The sequence below is a fragment of the Necator americanus genome, chromosome V (genome assembly GCF_031761385.1).
Source record: "Necator americanus strain Aroian chromosome V, whole genome shotgun sequence".
Taxonomy (NCBI): Eukaryota; Metazoa; Nematoda; class Chromadorea; order Rhabditida; family Ancylostomatidae; genus Necator; species Necator americanus.
This window is the reverse complement of record NC_087375.1, coordinates 21,786,139-21,811,877: the sequence shown is the minus strand read 5'-3', so window position 1 is coordinate 21,811,877 and position 25,739 is coordinate 21,786,139. Positions and strand designations below refer to the sequence as shown.

The 25,739-nt window shown below is 42.1% G+C and overlaps 3 protein-coding genes across 4 annotated transcripts; 1 reads left to right on the top strand and 2 right to left on the bottom strand.

Moving 5' to 3' along the window:
* Positions 1-550: 550 nt before the first annotated feature.
* On the bottom strand, positions 551-9,354 carry RB195_014791 (uncharacterized protein; the record flags this gene model as incomplete). Its single annotated transcript, XM_064205200.1, has 27 exons — positions 551-688; positions 953-1,062; positions 1,119-1,193; positions 1,248-1,356; positions 1,419-1,505; positions 2,055-2,171; positions 4,450-4,575; positions 4,629-4,761; positions 4,884-4,972; positions 5,102-5,170; positions 5,570-5,666; positions 6,059-6,214; positions 6,282-6,340; positions 6,421-6,529; positions 6,756-6,874; positions 6,927-7,059; positions 7,121-7,236; positions 7,416-7,571; positions 7,648-7,740; positions 7,803-7,871; positions 7,928-7,982; positions 8,079-8,175; positions 8,256-8,382; positions 8,442-8,526; positions 8,580-8,692; positions 8,752-8,834; positions 9,207-9,354. The coding sequence occupies 27 exons, from the start codon at positions 9,352-9,354 to the stop codon at positions 551-553; spliced, it is 2,868 nt and encodes a 955-aa protein (XP_064061081.1).
* Positions 9,355-9,942: 588 nt separating this feature from the next.
* On the top strand, positions 9,943-20,751 carry RB195_014790 (uncharacterized protein; the record flags this gene model as incomplete). 2 transcript variants are annotated; one of them, XM_064205199.1, is made up of 24 exons in its annotated part: positions 10,003-10,095; positions 10,151-10,331; positions 10,635-10,807; positions 11,144-11,251; positions 11,319-11,432; positions 11,533-11,669; positions 16,245-16,430; positions 16,512-16,710; positions 16,836-16,918; positions 16,967-17,087; positions 17,499-17,627; positions 17,789-17,899; positions 17,961-18,059; positions 18,182-18,289; positions 18,359-18,442; positions 18,755-18,883; positions 18,943-19,022; positions 19,114-19,227; positions 19,317-19,432; positions 19,685-19,800; positions 19,964-20,110; positions 20,272-20,406; positions 20,456-20,558; positions 20,645-20,751. In XM_064205199.1, the coding sequence occupies 24 exons, from the start codon at positions 10,003-10,005 to the stop codon at positions 20,749-20,751; spliced, it is 2,973 nt and encodes a 990-aa protein (XP_064061079.1). The 2 variants fall into 2 exon arrangements, with proteins under 2 accessions (XP_064061080.1, XP_064061079.1); XM_064205198.1 differs by lacking the exon at positions 20,645-20,751 and having other exon boundaries at positions 9,943-10,095; positions 20,456-20,629.
* A 392-nt stretch (positions 20,752-21,143) lies between these two features.
* On the bottom strand, positions 21,144-25,727 carry RB195_014789 (uncharacterized protein; the record flags this gene model as incomplete). The annotated part of the gene is made up of 6 exons (XM_064205197.1): positions 21,144-21,383; positions 22,482-22,590; positions 22,644-22,756; positions 23,976-24,075; positions 25,540-25,630; positions 25,703-25,727. 6 exons carry the CDS (start codon positions 25,725-25,727, stop codon positions 21,144-21,146), a joined length of 678 nt encoding a protein of 225 aa, XP_064061078.1.
* Positions 25,728-25,739: the final 12 nt, after the last annotated feature.

Here is a 25,739-nt window from a genome sequence, read left to right as displayed (position 1 = left end):
TTCAGTTGACGTTTCTTTTTTTGCCTAGTACCTATTAGTTATTTATGTCGATTATTTGTTTTCCATATTTGATCGAAATGAGAAAATGGGGATTTCCTGCGTAATAAACGAGTTTCTGCAAGATGTAAGAGAATAAAAACAGCACAAACTGGATGGAGTGCGAAGAGTATGCAAAAACTACTTGTGTACGGTATTCAACGTAAAAAGTAACAATCTATATTCCGGCCGCAACATGATTTATAGTGCAATAAGCGGTTGCGCTCAAGTAGTCAAACCTTCGCTCAGCTTGGATTGGAGCTTTCAACCGCGAGCGCACTCACTTGGTTGCACAAGTTAGGTCGTTCTGATACGATTGTAGCTACCACAAGTTCGAGCCAAGTACCTTCCCGTTGTACTTGATGCAGTTAATGTAGTTTTCTTAAAACTTGAGACGCAAATCAGCCACATAACTCTGCTGCGCCAAGGAAAAAAACAAGAAGAGAAAGAAAAAAGAAAGAAACGGACAAACTGCTCTTAGTTGAATGGATCCTAAGCGCTAAACGTCAGCGGATTAGAGTCCGCCAGACTTTCGAAGTAAACACAGAAACTTCAACTTTTCCAAATCGTGGTCCTCATTAGATGGGTCGCAAAAGGTGGCGAAGAGCTCGAACGAAATTGAGCCGGGCTCTAATCGAGCTAGTTGAAAGAACTGAAAATATCTGGCTTGTATCTAACTGTAAAACGCCTCACCTCACTTATTCCTCCACGATCCATTCATGCATTGTAACTCTTTCCAAATTTCGTTTAAAAAGTAAGGTTAGGGAGAAACTTCTGCTACAGTAAGAGTATTTGACGGGGCACAATACATTTGCACTTCATCTAAGGCTAATTAACTCATAACTGAACAGAAAACTGCCATAGGATGATATCCTAAGAAATAAATAAAAAGAAGTTCAACCACTAGAAATCTTACCAACAAATGTTTCAGATAAGGGAGAAGTAGCTGCTTAGCTTCGCTTTCTGGCGCCCCTGCTATCATCCTTACAATATGGCATACCGAGCTGATAGGTTGATACAGAGAGCCTGAATGTAATCCTAACATTTGCCATTGAATGTTGGATCGAGTATCTGAAGAATGCCTTGACTTGACTCCTTGACAAACTTGTTCACTGCCACCTCGATAGTTTCTTGGAGAACTTTTATAGAGGGATGAACTGTAAAGCAAACACTACTTCAGTATATCGTTGTAAAGAGCAATATTAACGGACTATGCGAATCGCTAGCTATCTTCGATCGTTTTGGCTTCAGTTCGCTATTTCTCCAGGCGTTAACTTTCTTGTACTCTCGATCGATAATCCATACAGACATGAGCAGCACCTAAGAGGCACAATATTACCCAAATAGCGTCATTTTAGATTTACACAAAGAGATTCAAGTACCTGCGTAAGTAGTTTAACAAGAGGGATTACATAAGGCACCTCAAATTGTACTTGGCTCTTCTTGTCCATCATGAAATCAACCATCAACTTAAAAAATTAACATTTCAGAAGTTGCCACTAGCAGATTCTGCACCACAAATATGACAATTAAATAACCGAGCTCCATAACCTGCTTACTGCTCGTTCGCTATGACTTGCTCTTTGTATTCAGCGGAAAATAGGGATAAAATACACATGCTGATTTTTTTGATGCGAGCTGATAAGTAGCACAATGGATGAATGAACCTAGGAAACGGACAACAACCCGAAGCAATCCGATATCTTTCCACGTACAACTTTGCGATCCCCAGTCATAAGAGTCATAAGAGTTCAGGATAGTCAAGTTAGAAAAATAAATTTTAGTATGTAACGAAGTTATATCCTGAAACGCCAAGGCTTTCAGTTTTTTTCAAATTTCGTTCAGTAGTGGTAACGTACTTCCGTGATTTGGTTATTAAATTTGCTCTAAAACCCCACATTGCTTTCTTATTAGCACTTAAGCCGAATATGTTGTTACTACGGTGAGACGATAAGCTAACCGCGCGTTCTGTTTTCGATAAGCGAAGAAAACATAGAAAAACAAATGTTAAATCATACCACACAAGCCGTTATGAGCGTCTCTTGAGGTTCCAATAACAAGCAGGCGCAGATGATCTCGATAGCACGGTTCATCACATCCGGACATCGCAGTTTCATCATATGATGCATGTAAAACTAAGAAGAGGAATACACACTACTGTACACTTTGAAAATATTATGTTAAGACGCAACTGCGAAATTGCTTATATTAAAGTAGCCATCTAGACTGCCAAAGCGAAAAAAGAACTAGGATGATGATCTGTGAATACATTCAACACACAAACGCTTTCGTAGGAACCGAAAATTGAAGATCTGACTGTGCAAGCCACAAAGATCAATTGCAACTGATCGGACTGACTGAAGCGAGACGACATCACCCACTGAAAGCCGTACATGATATCGGGGAAGAACTGTTCCTAGGAGCGGTAGAAATAATGGAGTCAGTGTCATGGTCAACAGGAGTGTGGTGAATAACATCGCTTTTTCAAACAACTGACGACGCGAATCAGACGTATCCGGACGAGAAGATGTGTATCAAATCCACCTTTGACTATCTTCATCGTTTACGCTTAGAATTTCACATCGGCACCCACTGCCTACAAGACCGCATCATCGTCAGAAAAAAGGGAAGTTTTTCCTGACGGATCTCGCTGTTGCATCAAAGCCCTAAATGAGGATAGAAGAATCATCTCCCTTGAGGGAGATTTTTGAAAACATGGAGAAAACAGAAAGCCGCAAAACTTATAACGCGAAGTCGCAAAACCACTAGCAACTGAGACCTTTTCGCTTCCTTATTAGGCTTTTGAAAAGATGCCGATGGACAACATCTACAATTATTATGATCGAGTCGTAAAAGATTTTCATGACTGTATAAGGAAATCTATACTTTCGAAACTACTTACATCGGTCTGCGGAAACTTTAGAACTAACACGTGGACATAATACGGAACCGCCAACCCCAGGAAACTACGAGGTTACGTCCGAGCTCGTCAAGTATGCGATAAAAAAGACCTCAAATAAAGAAGAGCTGTAATGTTTGTTGAAGCTGCAGAGGCAGGAGAGATCATTCGCTACTTCCGTTATGACTTCGCCAATCTTTAGATGATGGTGACTATAGAACTCAAGCAGGACAAGAACAGTATCAAGAAGGGGGCGTGGGAGGTTACACACGATCTCTTCGACAGCCACTTCCACTTGCCCCAACACAACTTAAAAAAAAGAACATGTCATTTCAAAAGTCCACCTTTTTAAACTCTGATATGTCAGAGTCTTGCTGAATGATACGGCACTCTTTCCTCACAAGGTTAAATCCTAACATGTGAGAGACCTTCGTCATCAATACAGAATACAGAACTCTTCACGATGTATCTGGCGGCATTCAAGGTTCCTGGATCAGTAGGAAATCAGAAAGGTCATGTTGTTGTATAAGAAGAGGATACATATGCCCAATTTGCTAAGCTACTTACGAGAATGATTGTGGACAGAATTGGGAAAAAAAAACTAAACGAAGACACTGTTTCGGAAGTCACGAAGCATCGCAAAAGCACTATACGCCGCTGGGTCTCACTTTCTTCAACTTTCCACTCAGAAAAGAAGTTGGACGAGATCGTGGAAGTTTTGGATGATCAAGGGTTTCTCAGAATCACAAGGTTCTTGAGAATAACTACATGGTCAGAACCCTACCATTCTACAAGCATATCAACATCGATGTAATGAAAAGGATTCGACAAGGAGATATGGCTCAAAATTTCATGTTCATGAAAAAAATGGATGTGTCTCTGATTCCCCCTTCATGATAACTTACCGCACACATCGGCTACGTATATGCAACCCGGAAGTTGACATGATGAACGACCTGACCCCCAAGGCAGGAGGAAAGTAGAGCAGCTTCGAGAACTTACAAGAGCATCGAGAATGTGGTGAAGAACACCAGAAATATACGGTTCCACGCTCACTTTCTCAACATCACCACTCTTCTTTCTTTGACCTGTGCTTCAGAAATCTGAATGATTCCCAAGCAGAGTAAAATGCGGTAAACCTCAATGAACTCTCCATCGCAAGGATGTTGCAGTGAGTATTCCGCTTTATGATAATGAAAAAAGATTGGAAGTTCTTTCCTATGTCAATGAGCTATGAGAGACACCGCCGCATTTGCCAAGAAAAGTAAAATAAGAATTACCACATATCTAGTGTATTGGAGCGGCCACCTCTTCAGCAGAGCCGCGGGCGAATGGGTTCTACGCGCTATTACGCACACTTCAGAAAGACCGAGGGTCAGACTTCTTCACGAAGTCCACTGAAGAAGCTTCCCATATTCTTCGTTTTTGGTGAGCAAAAGCGTTCGAGCAATTCGAATAACGTGGTGCAGGCGATACAGGTATTTTAAAGAGGTCCACAATCTTCTATATCATACCTCAAACCAAGATTTGTGAGCTCCTGCTCTGTTACAATGATCAATAAGGTGTAACACATTCGGACTTGCCCAGTTTTGGCGCTGCGCATACAACCAAGCCTTCTTGAGCATCTCTTTATCAGGAACCTAAAACTACTATTCAGCATGTTTAAAGGAACGATAATTGCAACTGCACTCACTTGTCTCCTGTGCAATGTTGGGAAAGATCTTTTCGCTATTGCCATTAGCGTTATGGTCATTGGTGGAATTACCGAATCACACTCGCACATCTCCTCAAGTTGGCGGCGACACACCATCCTCGTGAACAGCCATCTTGAGAAAAAAATCCGAATTAGTAGATTGGGGACAAAGAAAATATACCCGCCACATTTTACCCTTTGCTTATTTCTTCTTATAGAAATGGCAGAAATGGGAAAATGACAGTCACCTCCTACCTGTCTTTCTCTTCTTTCTCGTCTGGAACACTTTCCTCCAGAACTATTTTTATACAACGTGCCATTTGACGACGAGCTTCAGAAGAAGGCTGTAAAGCAGTGACAAGAAACTGGTTATGAGCTTATCAATGTTGGGCTATCTTTAAGTCACAGCAGTCGTAAGTAAACAAATATCAAAAGATATCACACGATTCCATAAAAGAGAATGGAAGATTCACCTGACACTCCAACCACTGTATAATGCAAACAAGCAAACAGTTAGCCTTCCGAAATGCAGCAAAAATACGCTAAAGTAAAGGAAGTATCTGACAATAACGCTAAGATCTTAAATCTTAAAGGCATCACTCCACGAATCTGAGGTGGTACGGACTTCAGGTGGGTTATGCCTATAATTGGTCGTAGATTATGGAGAGAAGAGCGATTCCGTCCATTTCTTCCTAATTGCCGTAAAAAACGGCCCCGCTTCGAGCGATCCGGGGCACTATTTTCTACGAGTGCGGTTGGAGCGCACCAGCCTTGTGCACACGCCACATCTTCTGGACCGTTTTTTACGGCAATTAGGAAGAAACGTACGGAATCACCCCTTCTCAATAATCTACTATCCCGTATAAGAATACTCCAGCTGCAATCCGTACCACCTCTGATTCGTGAGGTGATGCCTTTAAGTTGGTGGTTACAAAACATACAGCTACATCCTCCTCGATGTGTTTCCTTTCTTTGAAGCAGTCCAGAATTATTTCACCCACTATCGGCATCTCGTGCAGTAACTGACCATAGTTGCATCTAATCAAAGAAGGAGTAGTAGACATTTATGTAGCCTTCTCAAATGAGAATCTCAAGCAAAACGTACTTTCGTCTGTCAACGTTAGATAGAAAGATGAATAAGAAAACACAAAATGCCACTTGGTTTTAGTCACAAAGATGTTCAGTAACATACTCAAAGATTTACTTGCGGTCGCGTTCCAAGCCGCGTAATGTGATGGAACAAATCACGATTGCCGAAAATTGTAATTATTAAGTCATTTTCGGATCGAGCAAGCGTTCTGTTGGCTACTGTGCTGAGAATTCGGTATCAGTGAAGCAGAAGTAAATGTTTGAACAATGGCAAGTTAAAGTTAGAGGAGTGGGAAGTAGAGAAAAAAAGTGAATAAATGCAGAAATTCGAAATAACTCACGTATGAGGATCCCAGAACAATTGCCGCTCCTTCAACCTCAGCACTCTGTCCTTGTATGCTGCTTTCAACTCCGGTGGAATTATTGGCAAATCACTACCTGCATGATCTTGTGAATTGCAGGAAATTCTTTTCACATAACGGGAAGACCACTGATAACTGGAAACGGCGGTTTTATATCCTCAAAATAAATCCTACAATGCACTTTACGATACAATTCACCCACAATGCGCAAGCCGTATTATCAGGGCCACCACGCGGATCTCTTACTAGTTCATCAAGCGTCTGCAAAAAGTTATTCAGTTTATTCAAAGTTATTATGCAAGAAGTTGTTAGAAAGGTTTATAAGGAAATTGATAACTTACAATACTACTGTATTTGTAGACGATTCTTGTAAGCATAGTGAAAGACAAATCAAAAGTCATATTTCTATCAACACAGACATTTGACGGGGATTCCGATAGAAGATTCAGGCTAAAACAAATTCTATCACAAAGAAGATAATCTTAGAGCATTGCAAAGCTAGTAGCTCGCTGATGGTTGAATTGACCGATACATAAACATTAGAGCACAAACTTACCGAAGCCTTTAGCTTATCATTATATGTTATCACATTAACGAAGCAACCAACAAAGCAAAAATAGTAAGGGATAAAATTGCGAAAAATCGAATCAAAGCGTGTAGTTGAGCAAATACGAACCTCGCCAGTTTACTGCTCATTTCTGCTAAAGTACCTTCCAAACCATATGATGAACAGAAGGCATCGAAAGCATATCCTCCACTTCCTATCAACCTAGTTAGAACGGTCATCAGCTTTTCCTGTAAAACAGTGGTTTCTTCAAAACTTGATGGACCGCTAAAAGCCTCTTACCTGCATATTCCACAGCTTATCAATCACATGTCTAGCTTGTACAGCACTAAGTACCACTGCGACTTGAGTTTGTCTCTGCACATCATCCCTGGTTAGGCATGCCAATCCTTGGATCATTTTCAGTTGTTCGTTTCTGTGAATGGCAAATAGATACTGAATCAGCGGAACATTGAAAAAAAAAACTGCTAGAATACCTCTGTGCTATAAGTTTATCTCCATCGGCGTCTGACATAACTCTTTCAGAGACCAACTGGCGAACGATCGCTCGGATGGTGTTGTCCTTCACTATAGAATCAACATTGTCGATGACCTGTAAAGAAACAGAATCTATTCAGCAAGAAATATGTCAGTTATTCGGCACACTTTCGCACAATCTGTAGGGATAAGTTGGGTCGATTGATAGTCATTACTTCTCTTCAAGCATACGTTAGCATGAACAAAATCTTTGCTTCAGCCTGCGGTATCAAAAGTCTAAAAAAAAGATCTTGCCTGGCGACACTCGGAAACCATGCGTTGTACCCCTCGTACAACACTTTCCGGATTCATTCCAAGCCTGATCATCGCTGCCCAAACTCTCGGCATTTTTACATAGAAGAACATTTCTATAGAAGATTTGCAGTTGTCACGAGTCTCTTGTTCTTCCAGCTAAAATTCAAAACCAGACAAAATAGGAGCAACGTGAACAAATTTAAAAAAGAAACGAAGAGAAAGATCTCCCTACCAATATCATGAACGACGCGTGGAGCATATCAGAAACGATTTCATGGTGGCTGATAGCGTTAATTTGTCCGAAGAGAAGCATAGTATCAGCAACCTGACACCGAGTGCGTGCGACAATTTACAGTCGTAAATGAAGAACATCATATCAGTATTTACCTCCTCAACTGTGGCGAGCACACGGAAGCACGAAAAAACAGCAGTAAGCGAACGTATACCAGATCGGCGCTAAATCAAGCGGTCGTACATCTGTCGCACATAAAAAGTGCGGTTAGTAAACTTACGAATTTGTATTTGATAGATAGTTCTGAGCTCTCGTACTTGGGAGTATCGAATATTCTGAAACAATCTCCAGACTGTTAGGTGAAGTTGGCAACTTTCACTTCAAAGTATAGAATCTTTCAGATGCTGGGAGTAACTAGATCATTGACATACCTTAAAAATGTGTTTTGAAGCTCTTCATAGTTTAAAGTCGTCCCTTCCTGACACCGCAGCTCATCCAAGCGGTTCAGAATAGATGATTTGATTACGCCTAAGAACACACTTTCAACACTTACAAACACAGACTCAGAGATGAATATCAACAAAGAAATGAAAAGACGACAGAATTACCTCCATATTTCTTTGTTGCTAACGACATTAAGCGAAAAACAAAGGGATCACTGAGAAAAACTGAAAACGTATGGAAAAGTGCGCCCTCAACATCGATCACTTCAAAGTCTTCCACTTCCCTGCAGGCCTAAAATCAGTCACTAGAAGGGAGGACGAGATGAACTCGCAAAAATGTGAGAAACTGACTAATATTCCCTCAACTATCCATACGAATACATCAATTACAGCCTCAGTAATTGCGAGACAATCGCTGATATGCGAGAACGCACATCTAAAATTGCTCGTCATGAGATACGACATTTAACAGGATAATATCTCACTCACTGCAAGTGTGGGAGCTCAGATTCCAGCAATGCACAGAGCACCTCGACGCAATGGGATTTCTGGAAGTGCGTGAAACCAGTAATAGTCCTTAGTAGATCTGTCCATGATATGAGCTGAAAGGAAAGCCTTCCCAAGTTCTAGATCACAGCATTAAAATAGATCTATCATTTACTTCTGAATGAGCCAACATTTTAATGCATTCCAACATTCTCAGGTCGGGATGAGAGGTCATAGTAGCCGCTTGGAAGAACTCCTCTGAAACAGAACTTAACAGTTGTTTGGGTGAAGAGCACATCGGCATTTTCATGAAGAGGGACGTTTTCCAGTGCAAACAGTGGTATCCAAAGAGCTCTAGCAAAAGAATTATAACGCTATAATTTCGTAAATGAAATGTCGATATGGGCAATAATGCAATCACACTTAAATCCGACCGTTCTTCAGACATTTCATAACAGCTCCAACGTCTATTTTTGCAGTAACGGAAATTCCACTAAAAGAATGAGGCAGGCATTACGAGAAAAGTGCCCGACTGAACTCTTCAAGTGTGCTCTAAGCGCCCTCCCCTCTTTGCTTCAATTCTCAATGCTTTCAGTTAACCAACGCTACGATAGAGACAGTTCAACTCACGAGCAAGAAGTCGAAGCTCGTCACTTTGGGGCTTAATTGAGCTGAGCTGCTCCCTGAGTTGTGAAGATAGATCAAAAAGCGATCCACGATCTCCCCACAACCGACATACAACGTCACTAATCCACGACGGTCGTGATGTCGAGACCATCTCCCTCAGAACCACTTTGAACTGCAAATTCATGTCAGTAATTTCTTTATGAAAACAGATCACTGGACCAAAACATGTACAATCTACACATCGAAACAGTACAGCAAGAAAAGGAAGAATTCTGATACCTGTGAATAGTGTGGTCGTGAAATGTGTAGCCTGCGGACTTGAAGTGATTTTACAGTAAGAAAAACGGAAAAAGGATGTTGGAAAATTTTGTCGCAGTGTTTTGCCTCCATTTTCATTCTTGGTTTTTTTTTAGCAGCACTGTTCACAAGATTTCAGGGAAGAATGTTTCCTTAACTTATGATCGCAGTTTTTCTTTTAGTTTTCAGGATCGGCTGAACACTCAGGAGAATTGGCGCTGAGAGTTCTATCCGCTTCGCCTTCAACGAAGGAGGGTAGGTGTTGGTTTTGTCGTTTTCTGGCTCTTCATCTGAGGACGAGACGTTATCTCTGATCTCGTGTGGATCCTTTAACTCTGTTCAATTCCAATTACTATGTCTCTCACTACTTTTTTAAATAATCACGTCGTTAATTGCTGTTTGCGACCTCCGTCATTGATGTTTTTGATGGCTCATTCAGGAAATGGCGGTTAAGTGGGAACGACATGCAACTGTTTATTGTTCGATCGTTGATGGCTCTTTGATGGACGTAGGTGACACCTTCACAGATGATGAACTAATTCCTTTTCTTCCTTTGCTCACGACTTACCTTGTTGATCCGTCTCCGTGCGCATCCGTAAGTATACACAAAGTGTTTTATGCATACTTCTCTCATGCTCTCAACCTTTCAGAAGACATTTCTTTCAAAAATATGTTCACTTGCAATGGAAACCAACTTTATGCCATTCTTTTCACTTGACTATTATTATGTTGAGAAAAATATCGTGTCGTGTAGAACTGAAGGCAGCGATGGGTTTGACAGCCTAGACCCTTCTCAAAAATTAACGACACTATGCCGAACTCTTCAAAAAAGTGAGTTGGAAATTTAACATCTTCATGCGCAATAAGTCTCTATACTCCAAGAGATGGAGGTAACCAGAACCATAGATGCGATAGTCGGAGCCGGAGCTCTGACCCCCTTCACTTTTGAACGGTTGGGGAAAGGACCTCCTTCACTTTTAAACGGTTGGCAAAATTACCCCCTTCACTTTTGGACGGCTATCAAAAGGACCCCCTTCACTTGAGCTGCACCCCTGAGCTGAACCCCCTTCACCTGAGAAGGTCCGGCTTCTCCTTATCGCACCTATGACCAGAACTATCCTCATCTACCTGCAGGTAGTTCCGTGATCCACGAAGATTGGCTATTACCTTGCTTGTGTGAGGAAAATATACAAGAGCTGGGGTGGATGCTGTCTCTCATTCTACTCAACATGCCGAACATTATTACGGTTGATCATCTTGTGTCGAAATTGTTATGCTTCAAGGATGGACCTGATCTGCTTACACAGGTATCTTCGTTACTGATTTGTTTTGAGGGTAACAACGGAGAAAGTGTGTTGGACTAATTTGAATAGATTTTGGTCAAGCGGATGCAAATTTATAGTTCGAGAATGCCAAATTTTTGAGAAGTTGGAACATCTTGAGTAGCATGTTCTTGGTCTATCAAATTGTTTATGCATTTTCCATGTCCTCGCCCGAAATTCTGTGCTTTGTAAAGTAGGTGTACGCTTTTTCACTTGTTAGAAATAATGTGCTCTTCTTCCTTTCTGTCAACTATAATCTTAGAGCTTTTGTGAGGTTCCTCGTCATAGGAAACCGCTCATGTGGTACTCTTTTCATTTAAGAGCGTTGCTAATGTCTCGGAACTATATCTACCTTTGGTGTCACATTTGCTTGAGATGGCCCCCACCGACCAAGTAATTTCAGCTGCGCGCCTCACAACTATCACAAACGTTAGTTGTGTTTGTATTTCGCCTCATTATCCTTCCTAATTTTATGACGAATCTTTAATGCTTACAGCTGGTCGCACTCAACCCTCCACTCTCTCATTCGATTCTCAGTCGAATGGCTGAAACTCGTAAAGATTGTATGTTTGCAACGCGCATAGTTTGCGAACGTCTCGGTGATGAGGCTGTGAGTATTTTCTCGTTTGTTTTGTTCATTTAATCATTCAATATTTTGCTTCATCATTTTTCTAAACGCCAATAATTATCTTAAGCCTCATCTCTTAAAGGCTTGTCATTTTCTTCGAACGCATCTGATGGACAGAAAAGGTCTCGTTTCCACTCTGATTGGGAAAAGTGCTGCGAAACACACCGCAGCAGTTGTTTTGAATCGTTTGTTGTCTATGATCGGAGCTGCACTTACTTCGTAAGTTTTCTCCCATTCGTTTGGATCAAAGGTGGATGTCTAACTTGTTTCGAATAACATATAAACAATACGAACATCGTTTAAATGATTTTTTTTCGTTTATGATGAGCTCATCTCTGGCAATTCTTTGGAGCTTTCCAATGACAGTGCTCTTATGGCTCTCTAAATGTGAGCACGAGGTGATACGGAATTCTAACATTAAACAATTCCCTTTGGAGTCGCCTTTTTCCTCTTGTTGATACAACTGGACTTTCGTGCCTAAATAAACATAATAATAGATTCACTACCTATCCCACTGATTATATGCAAGCATTAAAGTTTATGTATATATCACCTGTGCTCCCGTTGTTCATTGATTTGCTCTGAAGGGCAGGTCAAGGCAAGAACGGTGGTGTTGAATAGGTGAGCACGGAGCCGGATGTTCTTGGTCCTTATTCGGATATGTTCGTATCGTTGAGCGTGAATGGGGCCTCAGAAATCCATCCGTTCCTCATAAACTTCGTCTTGTCTAGGTTCAGTTGAAGACCGATCTTTTTACACGTTTCATCAAATTCGGCCAGCATCCGTTCCGCCTGAATTATGCTTGATGTTATAAGAAGGATGTCTGCAGCGAAACGAAGATGGTGTAAATGCCGGCTTTCACTCCCATGTTATTCCATTCCAACCCTCACATCGCGTCCTCGAGAGTGGCACTGAATATTTTTGGTGAAATTGTGTCACCCTGACGAACCCCCCTCTTCACGTCGATTATGACATCATTGCAGAATGGGGAAATTTCGGTCGTGAACTCACGAAGTATCTTTTGTATGTAGTAGGGATACCTTGGTTGTCGAAGGCTTCCATGACCGCATTAGTCTCAACTGTATCAAAAGCTTTCTCCAAACGATGAAAGTGAGACACAGCGGTATCTTGTACTCTCGTGATACTTCTACGAGTTCTGAAACCGTGTGTACGTGGTCAATCGTGCTGAACCCTTTTCAAAAATCTGCTTGCACGCGTGGCTGTCCTTCATCTAATGTTCTTTCTATCCAGTTTAGGATTACCTTGTGAAGAGCTTACGATACGATAGTTATAGATATACGATAGTTGCCGATGCCTTGTGGGCCTTCCTTCTTATACAACAGCACGGTCTTGCTGACCTTCCAATCTTAAGGAATCTTGCAGTCCGACAGATAACGAGTGAAGAGCCTCGCCAGTGTGTTGATGAGGACTGGCGGTAGGTACTTCAGATGTTCAGGCTTGATTGTGTCGAGACCGGGTGAAGTACGATTCTTCACCGACATGATGGCATGTCGGGGTTCGAAAGGGAGGTCCATTGGAATGACATGCCCGTCTTCTCTCAGATGGTGAGAAGGCAAGTGGACGTGGCTATCGAAGAGATCTGAGAAGTCGCGAGTGATCTTTTCTATCCCCCTTCTCGATGCTGTAGTTGTTCCATCCGCGGTCCCGCGAGCATTCGTTGATGTTTTACGACTGGCGAAGTTGGGGCGTAGCGAATGCTCTGCCCCGCATCTGCAGCTTCAGCCAACACTTCTGCTATTCTCTTTTTGAGGTCTTCCTTTATCGCCTCTCTGCAAGGCCTTGCGAGCTCGGACATCAGTTCTTGGTTGCCTGCAGCACGTGCTGCTCCACGCTGGCGTATCAGCTCAAGAGTTTGAAGAGACAGGCGTCTCTTGGTGGTTTTGAAACTTCGTTTTCCTCGTACAATCGTGAAGATGTTCTACAAGCCGTTCATATTCGATGACGATGTTGTTCATGACGGTATCTTCCCAAAAGCTGACAAGCGAAGCGAGGAGCTCCCAATCGATGATGGTTCTGGGACATTGCTCTCTGAACTTCGCGGGTTTCTCTCCTCTCTAGGTAAACGAAGATCTTCAACGAAGAAGGCAATGATCCGATCCCGTATAGAACTTTGGCACAACAGCGACGTCCATCAGGCAGAACCTTTTACTGACGATAATGTGGTCAATTTCATTATGATACCCTTCATCGGGTGACTCCCAGGTATAGCGTAGAGAGAAGGGCTTTTGGAATCGTCGAATTGCGAGTTCCCACGAATGGTCTTATTCGTCATGATGTACTCTGAAAGCCTCTCTCCCTGCTCATTCCATTCCATTGTAGGCCGTGGGTCCCAATGTGAAGTTCCTCAGGCGTTCTTCTGGGGCCAATTCTGACGTTGAAATAACCAATTATGATCTTGTAGAGGGTATGGTCTCCTCTGTAGAACTTCTTCAGATCTATATAGAAAGCCTCGATTTCTTCTTCATCGTAGCTTGATGTTGGAGCGTAAACTACGAAGATTGTGAAAGATGGGATTGAACCCCATCTCCTCACCCGTAGAAGTCCGATTCGGGTTGTAAGTTGCCCGAAAGAGTCGATTTTTACTGTCATATTCGTGTTGACGAGGACACCAACTCCTCTACTGTCGTAGGTTCCTAAGAACAGTTCTTCTCCAGTGTCGTGCACTGCGTTCAGTGGGTTTCGTCGCCTCGTCTCGGCCAGTTCGATGACGTCGTGCTTAAACTTCCCGACATCATCAGATCTTCAATGGCCGCGTCCGATGCAAGCGTCCGGCCGTTATAAGTACAGATCGTCATCCTAGTCCTTTTCCTTTTCGGTAGCTTACGTAACTCCTGCAATCCCGTCTTTCCTGGTTTTACTGTACCAGGCTATCCTCCGGAATCAAGAGACTCTTTTTTATTACTCTGTTTTGCACAAAAATTTAAAACCCATGGGAAGGTTGCAAGTCTCTAGTCCCATGAGTTTTGGGAGAACGTTGCGCTCTCTCGGAGTGGACAGGTGGAACTTATTTGTTGGAGGCGACTCATGATCCCCTCCCTTTCGCCTCCCAGTCACTCGGTTGCAGGCTTTTGGCTGGACCGGCGTAGGGGATGCGGTATCCTGGCACAGCAGCAACAGCGAGTCGATCACCTGAATCCCCCTGCGTCTCTAGGGAGGCACAAGGTCGCTTTTTGTTCGCAATTAGCCCCCTATCCGCCACTTGGGGACGCGCCCCGTAGCCTCGCGACTAACCGGCTGTGATCCCTCTAGTGAGGGAAATCCGTAGCTCTGGGCAAATATTCGAGTGAAATCAATGTATAGGTGCTTGTATGCTGAGGGAACTGGCGCAGTATTCAAAAATGACGGAGCAAAGTGCCTCATAGGAAAATTTGTACAAGAAGACTTTGCAGCTCTGCTCCTAGTTACTTGATGTTAAGGGCAGAGGATCACAGAATTGGCTATATTTGGATCTCAAAACGAATAGATGCGGGTCGGGAGTAAATCGCGAACACGAGCCTGACCGTGCTCAATACAGAAAAACAGCTTTATTCGCACCCGTGTTTCCAAAGATGTATTAGAGGTGGTAAAACGATGGCAGTCCGCCATGTTCGGGTAATTGTGTTGGTGTTCGTGAGTGTGAAGGTTGGGGAGAATCTGCTGTTTTTTTAAAGTTAGATTATTTTTAGTTCGGACGTCAGTCAAGGACAGAATTGCTCGTATTCTATCGCAAAACAAGTTGCATTGTGAAGGAAGGGGGAAAGGGAACCGGTGCCTCCTCAGCTGTTGCTCACGCTTTTTTTCTGGATTAATATGCAAGATTAACCTGATTATGCCCATGGTCGTGAAGTAGAGCCCTACCGCCATCTACTCGTAGACAGATCCAAATCCGTGGTGTGTTGGCTCTAATACGTGCGCGCGACGGCTCATCATATGACCTTACATCGTAAAGCGGCGTTCCAACAAACTTGTATATGCTGAGCTAATGTTTGTATATTTCTTAACGAAATCCAAACAGATTCAAAGAAACTTCTGCGACATTAATTGTTGCGTGCAGTAAGCATGGTACCATTTGCAGGCCCACAATGGTCACCCAGAATAGTAAAAAATAACATGAAAAATGGTACTGGCGACATTAGAACAGATGTTCTCGTACGAAGTACCCTACATTGTTTATTTTTTCCCGGAACTTCTGTCTGTAGAATCTAGTCGAAGTTGTTTGAAATTTAGATCTCATGACTCTTTTGATATAATGGATAAAAAGATAAAGGATAAAGTATCTGGCGTTAATCAATCCGCTTGGGATGCACCACTACGTTCACCTCAATTCAGAATCGTTTGAGATTTACGAACGGGCCTATGCAATTGCTTGCGGGGGCTAACCAATGTGTCGAGTAAGTGTTTTTATCCTCCCAGACAAGTATGGTTCCATTTTATCGATCCCGGGGGATGAAAGGGTTGGTGAGTACTAGAGCGAATTTGAACCTCTGATCGTTCGTGCAGACAGCTGGACCTCTTACCGACTGCGCTACATCCGCTCCTATATAATGGATGGTGAAAGTAAATGCGATGATCAAGCACTGAATTTATGCCTTCGCGCATGACTTTGCTTACTCTATTTGCTCTTCTTATGATTTTGATGTTCAACTGCTAAGAAACGTGCAAACAAATAAATAAGCGTTCTGTCGTTTGTGTTATAATTCCGAATTGTAAAAGGCATGCAAAAAACATATTTTGGTGCTTTTCTTCCAAATCTTGTTCGTTTTTCTGCTCTTTAAGAAAGATAACTACTTCTAGGCAATCAGCTGAGCCTTTGACAGATTTGCTATTATCTATGATTTGCTTATATCATCGCTGTGGACTAAAACTGCCACCCTCCGACCTCACTACAATTACTACATTTATGTGCCGTCGACATATAGAATCAGACGCGCATTTGACAGCTGCACTAGCTGCTCTTATTGCAACGCCAACGCTTACTCTGTAAGTTGTTCCTGATGTTTTCTCAATCCCTTCCTCCACTTTTTCGTTCTTTGGTATCATACTATCGTGTCCACATTTGAGCTCAATGAGTGTTCCCGTGGCACTAAGCTACCAGGTGGAGCCGCACATTTCCTCGTGGCTGGAATGGATGCGAACTGAAACGGAAACTAGCCGACGCCCTGTCTTAGCTAGAGACATCCTTTATGTTGGTTTGGGTATCGTCGGAAGCCGTTCCGATGCCATTTGTGCGTATTTCGCAGAGACACTCCGATTACAAAAAGTGTGTTTGTTTCAAACTTTTGCCTAAGTCTTTGTGTAATTGGTAATACTTCCACTTGTTTTTGCTGGCTGTATAAACATATCTATCTGCACTTGTGAGAACTAGTGCAGCACTCTTTGTTCTAGGTGTTAGTGCATCAACGGCAGCTGGATCAGTGGAAAACTCTTTTTGTAAACTCATGTCTCACTGAAGCGGATCTCACAGTCAGGTCTGACCAGATAACAGATCTTACATTTATAAACGGGGAAATTTTCAGATGCGCAACACTACCAATCACGCATTCACTATCTACTTCTTCTGGTAACAGATTACCCATCCATGCTATGGCAGAACTCATGTCTGCGAACGCATTCACGAAACACAATGTGGATATAAGTGTTAGTCTTAAGCGTATGCGAAAAGTTTTTGATTTCTTTACGATTCTTCTGAGATTTTTGTAATGAATTGTCTGAATTTTTCAGAACATACATTACAAACATGGCGTACAATTGTGTAGAAGTACTTCTTCAAGGACTCATATTCTGAGTGTTGAACGCAGCGTATCACGGTTTTGACGTTGTAAACCCAAAACGAAAGCTTTACGTTCGGATAATAGATTGCGGAACACGGCGCGGTTCTGCTCATCTCTGAGACGTCAAAATCGTGTTACAGTGCCTTTAAGCTATCTTCATTCTCCACTTTATATTCATTTCTTTCCTATTATTACTATCTACAATATGGAGTCTAGATATGAATAAACAGGGACATATAAAGAGCTAAATACTAGTCCACATCCTGTTCGGTTTCAGTCTTGGATGGAGAAACAGCTAGTTGAACTGGCGTTGCCAATTCACCCACATCTTCCTGACCTGACGATACGTTTTGCCAACGAAGCTGCGCAGAAGAATGTGGCAGGGCTGTCACCACAGTTTGTTGAGGTGATGACAAAACTGTCCAGATATTTGGTACCTAAGTAAAGGAATAATTTTCTTATCTTGACAAGTCTCAGGCATGATATTTTTCCTAATATTCATCTGACTGAGAAATAAGTGTTCCTAATTTTTTTTTTGCAACAACAGGCTATAATAGAAAAATATAGGAAGTCTTCTTTGGGGAACTTCTGGACGAGTCTAGGCTCACTGTCCGCATTTTGGTTTTGCTGTACCTTCTGTGCTATAGAACAAAGAAGAGCGCGGTCAAAGGAGAGGAGGTATAAATTTCTCAGCATTTATGTGTCCCTATTCCATATAGACTTGATTTCCGATATATAGATGTATCCTAATTCTATCTACACTCGTCTGCCAATAAGATACTTACTGAGTGTTATGGAGACGAGATACGACGATTTTTCTAGGGCAAGATGCCATCTCGTAAGTGCTTATTTTAAAACCTAGCGTACTTCAGTTCTTTTTGGTAGCGCAACAGCGGAAAAGTGAAAGGAAAATGTCAAGATGTAATGAATTTTTTAGAGCTTGAATTCACTTTCCTTAAGATTCGACTCGCAACAGATCTTTTTCCTTACATGCTGCCAACTGTGCACAGTATGGAAATCGCAAAATCGCGTTGTGCAGGCAGAAAGGTGATGGATAGCGCGAAAGAGGTACTCACTATATTTCTTGTTCATTTCTGAGCCGTTATGAAGAGTTTACGGAAATGAAATATTTCCTAGTTCGAAGAGGCTCTATGTTCGACCAATTTCATGGTGTCATTAAGAGCTGCACAAAGGCTGGATAGTGCTCCTCTTACTGATCAAGTAAGTTCTGTGTTACCTACGCTGAACTCAACATAGTAGTAGATGTAACAGCTATGAATTATTACCATGCTATTGATGAACTTTCGTTTGCGATGGTAGTGTCGCAGCTATTAAGCGTGCTGAGAACAGGTTATGAGATGCTCGTGAAAATAACGCTTCAAACTGCTCATCCATTAGCATGTCATTAATTTGACACTGTCGTATTGACATTTGTAAAAAAGTACCCTTATGGTCCATTTTTTCAATCCAGAATGCTACGACATGTTAGTGATCAAATTCGCCGAATTTGACCCTTCCAAAATCTTTTTATAGGTGCGGTTCGTTCCCTGTGTAGCGCGTGCTTTCTTATTTTCGCTCGAGTCCATGCCACATTCGTATGCCGAGATTATAGCAAAGGTCTGGAAGCGCCTGGAAAATGTGGTTCCAAGGATGCTTTACGAGGTGTAAAATGCAGATATAGAGTAATAAACCAATCATTAAACATATTTTGCTTTGTTTAGTCCTGTGTATCAGCGTGGTGCACATCAGTTACTTCAGAGCAGTGTTATACGCATCCATGTCTACTCTTCAGATGTGACAGGTTTTGGGTTTTCAAACAATCTTTTTCCTATCCATTTTGACAGGTTTCTCTTACTTTCACCAACTAGCTATTATGCTAGTGTATATTTTAGACGTATACTATCCTCGCCGCTACATTTCTCTTGTTTCTTGAAAATCGTTTACTTCTATGATCAGACATGTCGCATAGAACTGATGTCACAAGTGCAGAATTCTCCACATCCAAGGTAAAAAAAAACAGTTATCACTAAATTCTGAACGTTATACTTGAATGTAAGAAAATGTCGTGCATCTACGTCGATTGGATACTTTCCAGCAGTGAGGAGGATCGTGCGTCGCGAGACGTACTTACCCATGCCTTTGACCATTCGCAGACTTCAATTCTTATACAAACACTGATTGAAATGAGTGACGCTAGAAGAATGAAGGATGGTGAGTGTAAACTCGAAAAAATGTCTTCTTAGCACATTGAAATCATCAATTTTCTTCTGGACATGAGATGTAATCTTGTTGAACTTCCCCTTTGTAAGTCTGCTATTGAATTTGTGGGAGACGTTTCGAAGTATTTCTGACAGACGAGTGGATTTTTCTGGCAGTTGTACACTGTATTCTTCAAATACATGGCCTCGAAATTCTATCAATTTCTTAAAAGTTAGGCACAATTAACTTAAAAACTTTTTTGAGATGTTCGAGACAGTGCTGCTATTGCTCGACGATATGAAGTGAGAAAATTGGCATGCGACTTCATTCATCAAATGTTCATTCAGGACAAAAACCTTATGAAGCTCGTTCTTTTTCAGGTGAGAGTGACTACATTTATATGGATTCACTTTAATTTGCAAAGGTAATGGGATATTTTTAAGTTTCCTAGTCCAGAGGTGTAGTGAAGGAAAATTGAATCGTACTTTGGGAGCTATAGCGTGTCAATGAATTCGATTCTGGAGCCTCTATAGCATTTTCTAGACATGGCCAATAGAGATGATTCGCCCGTTGGTGGAGTGTGTTCCGTCTATGTTTGTAGCTACGGAGTTTATTCAAGAAATGTTAGCTCTGCCTGACTTAAAGAGGCGGATCTTTGCTGTTTGCCTCATGGCCGAAGTAGGACGAAAGGTGTTTTTCATTGATACATGTGTTTTTTTTTCGCTTATTAAACGGATTTCTCCAGCAGTAGATGTTTGTGGTAACGGCAAGGAAATTGTATATTTTACTGAATATTTCACACTAAGCTACCTTTTTCGCAATGTCTTTTGTACAGCCAGTGTGATTTATAGTACCGGCTCCCAGAATCTGCTGCATCCCTAAACCTAGTAATGGATGTCCTGAACACTCTGCTGAAATATGCTCAGATGCCAGGGAATCATGCTCTTTTCACTGCAATCACACCTTCGTTAGGGCACATTGTTCCTGTGAGTTATTTATTTGAAAATGATTTCGTCGAAAACGGTCCCAATTTAGATATTCCCTTCGTTCGCCCAGTTAGTATCTACTCTACTACTACGAATCTCGTCAATAACGCGAACACAGTTAGCAATGAACTGTCTTGATGTCCGGCCTCGAGGTAGCCGGGAACGGAAGCTTACCACTGTTGTGGAACGAGTGGTTAGCTCTCGCATGAAGGTCACTGACTGAATCTTGCATTTGGAGATCATGGCGTAGAACCAACCAAGCTACTGCACCGACCTTCGACGTGTGCTTCTACGGAAAGTTCTGGAATCTGGAAAGTTCAACAACCTGCTACAGTATTTCTATAAAACATGAAGGAATAAACAGAAATGCACTTCCGTAGTTCCGTGTCCAAGTGTAAAATGACATCAACTCTAAAGAGTTTCACAAGCATATCTATCTTAGAATACTAATCCTGCGTTTATTTCATCACTTTTCTTGGATATTTCATAGTGTTTGGGGTTTTGATTATATCTTTGTTCCACTTCTCGTTATTTTTCGTTCCGAACTCCATCTCTTGTCGGAACTACAAAGCAGACCACGCGTATGTGATAGCACAGCCCAATATCCCTCCTGTTTACGTTTGATCGATATACATATCAGAAAATAGCGGTTTTCTAATGAAGCCTTTGAGGATGCGTGAACAATGCAGAAGAAAGACAACAACAACTTTATTTAAACGAAAAAAAAAGCTATTGAATCAAGAATTTGTAATTAAGGAATCAAGTTTAGGTAACGTGTTAGGAATAAGAGCCACCTTTCGCGGCATCGTTAAGTTGTTTCTAGTTGGAGGTAGCCATGAGCTTCCATCTCGATTCCTAACAGCCACAACACCTAGTCGACTATCCGCAATCGATAGCAAATAATGTGAATCTCCCGTAGAGATGACTGTTGCTAATACGTAATCTCCCGGAAGTACACATTCCTTCACTTTGAATTGCTGAAAAAACCAGCTAAGCTAGTTAAACTGCAATTGGTACAAATATTTCGCATATCTAGTTGCATCTACTTGCTTTAAGAAAAGGTTTGTCTCTGGCGTATCAATCCACCTTAATGCGGCAGCGAGTTTTACTGCGATTCGTAATCGTTGAGATTTTGCAACGCGTCTTGGCCTATACAATGACTTGCCGCTGCTAGCAAATGCATCAAATCAGTGTTTTTATAGACAAGATAAGACCAGACAAGTCTGGCACCAACTCACCCTCTGGTGGTAAACAAGTAATAGCTGAAATAAAACCTCAACCTTAAATAATGTTAACCTGTTTTACCACCAGATAATAAAGCTTCGAGTTATATGGTACCTGTATCATCAGATCTTCATCTGCCGTTTCCTGCGCAAGCGCACATGCGTTGTTTTTACAGATCGTCATCGTCGTCTGTTGGAAAAAAAAAATTTGAACAGCGTATGTGACTCCTGCAATCCTGTTCTTCCTGGCTACCGGGCTGCCGTACCAGGCTTTCCTCCGCAGTCAGGAGACCGCGATGGTCCCACTCCGATTTCAGCCGCTTTCGCTACCGCGTCGATTCGACTGCAACTGCACTGTGCTTCACGTCGTTTTGACCCTACTATAGTGTGTTTAATTTAAAAATGCTTGATCAGGCTGCACGCCTCTAGTCCCACGGTTTTTTTTTAGGAAGATGTGACGTCCTCCCGAATAAACAAGTGGAGTTTATTTTTTGGAGGTGACTCCGAACCCCCTCCTTTGCACCTCCCAGTCGCTTGATTGCAGGCTTTTGGCCGAACCTACGTGTGGGATACAAGAGTATTGTGAGCTAATCCTGGCCCAGCGGAAACAGGGAATTTGTCCCGTGAGTCCGCCTACGTCTCGTGGTTAGCATATAGTCGCTTTTGCTGTACGGTTTCCCCTATGCGCCACGTGGGGGCGTAACTCGTAACTAACCGGCTGTGATCCCTCTGGTGGTGGAGATCCATGGGTCAAGTATTTATAACTCTTAAGTTTAACAAGATATCTTGTTCGAAGAAGCCAAGAATGCAAAATCAAACATTTTTGCTGCAAGCACTAAAGCGAAGACTTACATCCAATTTGAGGTCGTTTCGCATGTCTTCCTTCCTAATAACTGCAGTGAATGTTGCTCCCTCTTGTAGATTGCTTTCTTCTATGCGAAATATACTACACTTTGCCGACCTGGATAAACGAATAACACGCGATTTCAGAGATTCTTCAGAGAAAATATGTACTTGTCGCTTATTTCTGTTACTTTTGCAGTGACAAGAGCACCAATGAATGGCACATGGTAAGTAAACGAGCCATCATGATTCAGAACTTCCACTACCTTAGTTGATCTGCCACTCTGAAAGATAAACTAATTAGGTTCTACGTATTCCGAAGGTGAGAAGTACGTGTTTAACGAGTACAACAACCACAAAAAATGTAAATCTCGAGGAAGGTTCCACTGTATCAAGACATTATAGCGTGCGAAGGTAAACTACAATTATCAAATACAAGCATGCGGACGAACCTGGGTGAGATTTAGAAGGTAGGCATTTTAGGAATAGACAAATAAGACAAGCTATAACCTACAAATTAATTATTTTATTATGTGGATTTTATTCATCCCTCTTCTGTGGCTAGCTAGGAGCGTGGTGAAAGCCTTGCTTGCAACTCATCGCTGCGGTTTGCAACGACCCCAACTCGGTTCTAACTGCTGCCTCCAACGCGCCGTTTCGAGCGCGTATGCAAATGCACCGCAACTACACTCGTGAGTCATGTCGTTTTGAGCCGATTATATATGTGATACATTGACACAACAGGACTAACGCCTACGGTTCCTTTTGTTAGCAGTTAGCGTTAAACGAAAAATCACATCCCGTATCATTCCTTTACATTAACGATCTCTGAGCAAGATACCGAGATATTTTGCCCAACACTACGCTTACGGTTTCAATGAGTTCACGCATTGGACTGGTTAATGATGGGTATAATCGGATCAAAAAAAAGCTGAAGCAAGGTGCAATTGCATAATTGCCTGCTTTCGAAGTGGCGCCGCTAAGCTGGGGATTGTAGAGATGAGTAAGGTCCCACTTCAACCGCAGCCGCTTGTGCCACTGCTGGTCACTGTGACCCCTCCAATCCAAAGTGGGTTACTTCTTTGGCATATTTCACTACGTTTCATGTGAGATTACATGCGCAGCAATTAATGTTGTTGATCCTGAACAGGCCAGCAGACAGGAATCTCCGAGCGTGAAGCGGTGCTTGGGAAGCTCAAGCGGACTTAGATGACCGTAACTGCGGGTGATTGGATTTAAATAGTCCGTTGACCATTTCTCTAACATAACTAGCAGTCATAGTCTTCATAACACAGGTTACGAATGACGTTTATTGGCATAACATATGTCCATTGCGCAAAACTTCTCAAATAGATAACTTTTGCATAATTGAATTGGGTTTTAAGAGATTGGTCATCGAAAGCCACGAACAACGTCTTGATGAACGCACTGCTTTTAAATTAAAGACGAAATTATTTACTGACTCTTCAGAGTTGGAAAAAAGAAGAAATAAGGGATTCTTACGCTGGGTGCTGTTTGCTCCTTAACGAAGACGTGACCAACCCTCGCAGCTCGCAAAAAACCTCTTAGTTCATAAACTCCACGACCACACAAATACCCACACCTGAAATTCTAAGCAGCCAAAAATGAGGACAAATAAGTATACCTTGCAAAAAAGTTTCTAAATAACTATTGCCGAGCTAACTTTAAGAGAGTGTATGAGAACCGCTTATAATTCTCATCATTTCAAAGAGACTATTTTTTGTATCGTTCTCTAGTAAGAATAGTTTAAATCGCTTAGACCTTCAAACCAAAATAATTGAAGATGTTGCATGACAGATCAAACGGCAAACAGAAAGTGGAATTGAATGATGATATTTATTTTTTCTCGCTATGATGATCTTCCTATGCTTTTGTAATGTCTTTTTCCTTCACTTGGAACTATGTACATAAGCTTCCTATCTTAAGACTATTCCTATCATGAAACTGACGATGCTGAGATCTCTAAGCGAGCAGATTGGAGAAGGAGTGTAGTACACAAATATGAATCTGGTTAAGCTCAATTTCCCCTAGTAATCCAGGAAAATGCAACCTTGGTTGCACCTATGTCTCTAATCATGGAACTTGTTGCGAATAGTAGTGGAAATCCACAACGCGTCTGCGATTGCGAGGTTACGATGCTTTTACTGCCTACTTGAGCCATATTATTTGTATTGCGGACATTGGACGATGACACGATGCTGAAGTGGAATCACAGAACAACTTGCAGGGCGCACAGATACAAGCTAGAGTTTTTCTTATACTTCGTCTAAACTATCGAGCAGAGTTGAGCGATCCTATCTATAGTCGAAGGACAGTAGGATCAAAACGGGATGAAGCACGGTGCAGTTGTGTAAGCGGCTGCGCTCGAAGCGGGGAGGTCGAGCTGACGTTGGGATCGAGGTAGGGCCATCGCGAACTGCAGCGAAGAATGGTGTTGAGAAGGGTGTTCCTAAAGTGGAGGCGCTCGTTTCACCGTAGTATAGCAGATAGGTCCTGCCACGCGGTGAAGTATTTCGTGATTCCAAATACCGTCTTGCAAATTGTAGTACACCACACGAGAAATGAACAAGGGACGAGGGAAGGGTGATTGACTCCAGGTATCCCTGTCTCGTGGATCGGGCTCCGCGATACCTTCCTCGATCCTAACTGCTATTCTCCATCACACCGAGCGCAACTGCTTATGCAACTGCACCGCACTTCATGTCGTTTTGACCCTACTACGAACCCCAATATCCGTCTATTTGTGAAGAGACCCCAACACCGTCAATCTGGTGATGTCTAGTCGCGTTTAGTCTGAGAGGACCAAGCAGCTCAATATGAGCAACACTACTCTGTGACATGCTGACTTGCTGGGTAGCGAGGAAGTCCACTAACGACTATACTTGGCAATCATCAAACAAATGACTACATCGTTCTTGATTCTTTTGAACTAAGCATACTACAAATTTAAGTCACGTACAATCAATACCTTCAGTTCGGTGCGCAGCACCAAAAAGAACAGCCCACAAAGAAACGTCGTAAATAAGCAAAACGCAGAAAAACGTACTTAGAATTGTATAGAGTATCGCCGGGAATGACTGCCTTCGTCATTGTGTCCATCACGCCGTTGTCTAAGATTTTGTTGTAATTAATTCGATCTACAGAAAGACCATAATATAAACAACAACAAGTTTGCGAACAGCCTCAGATTTCGTCTCTGGCCAACGAACCCTTTCCTGAGCGATAAAATGTCATGAAAACGTGGAT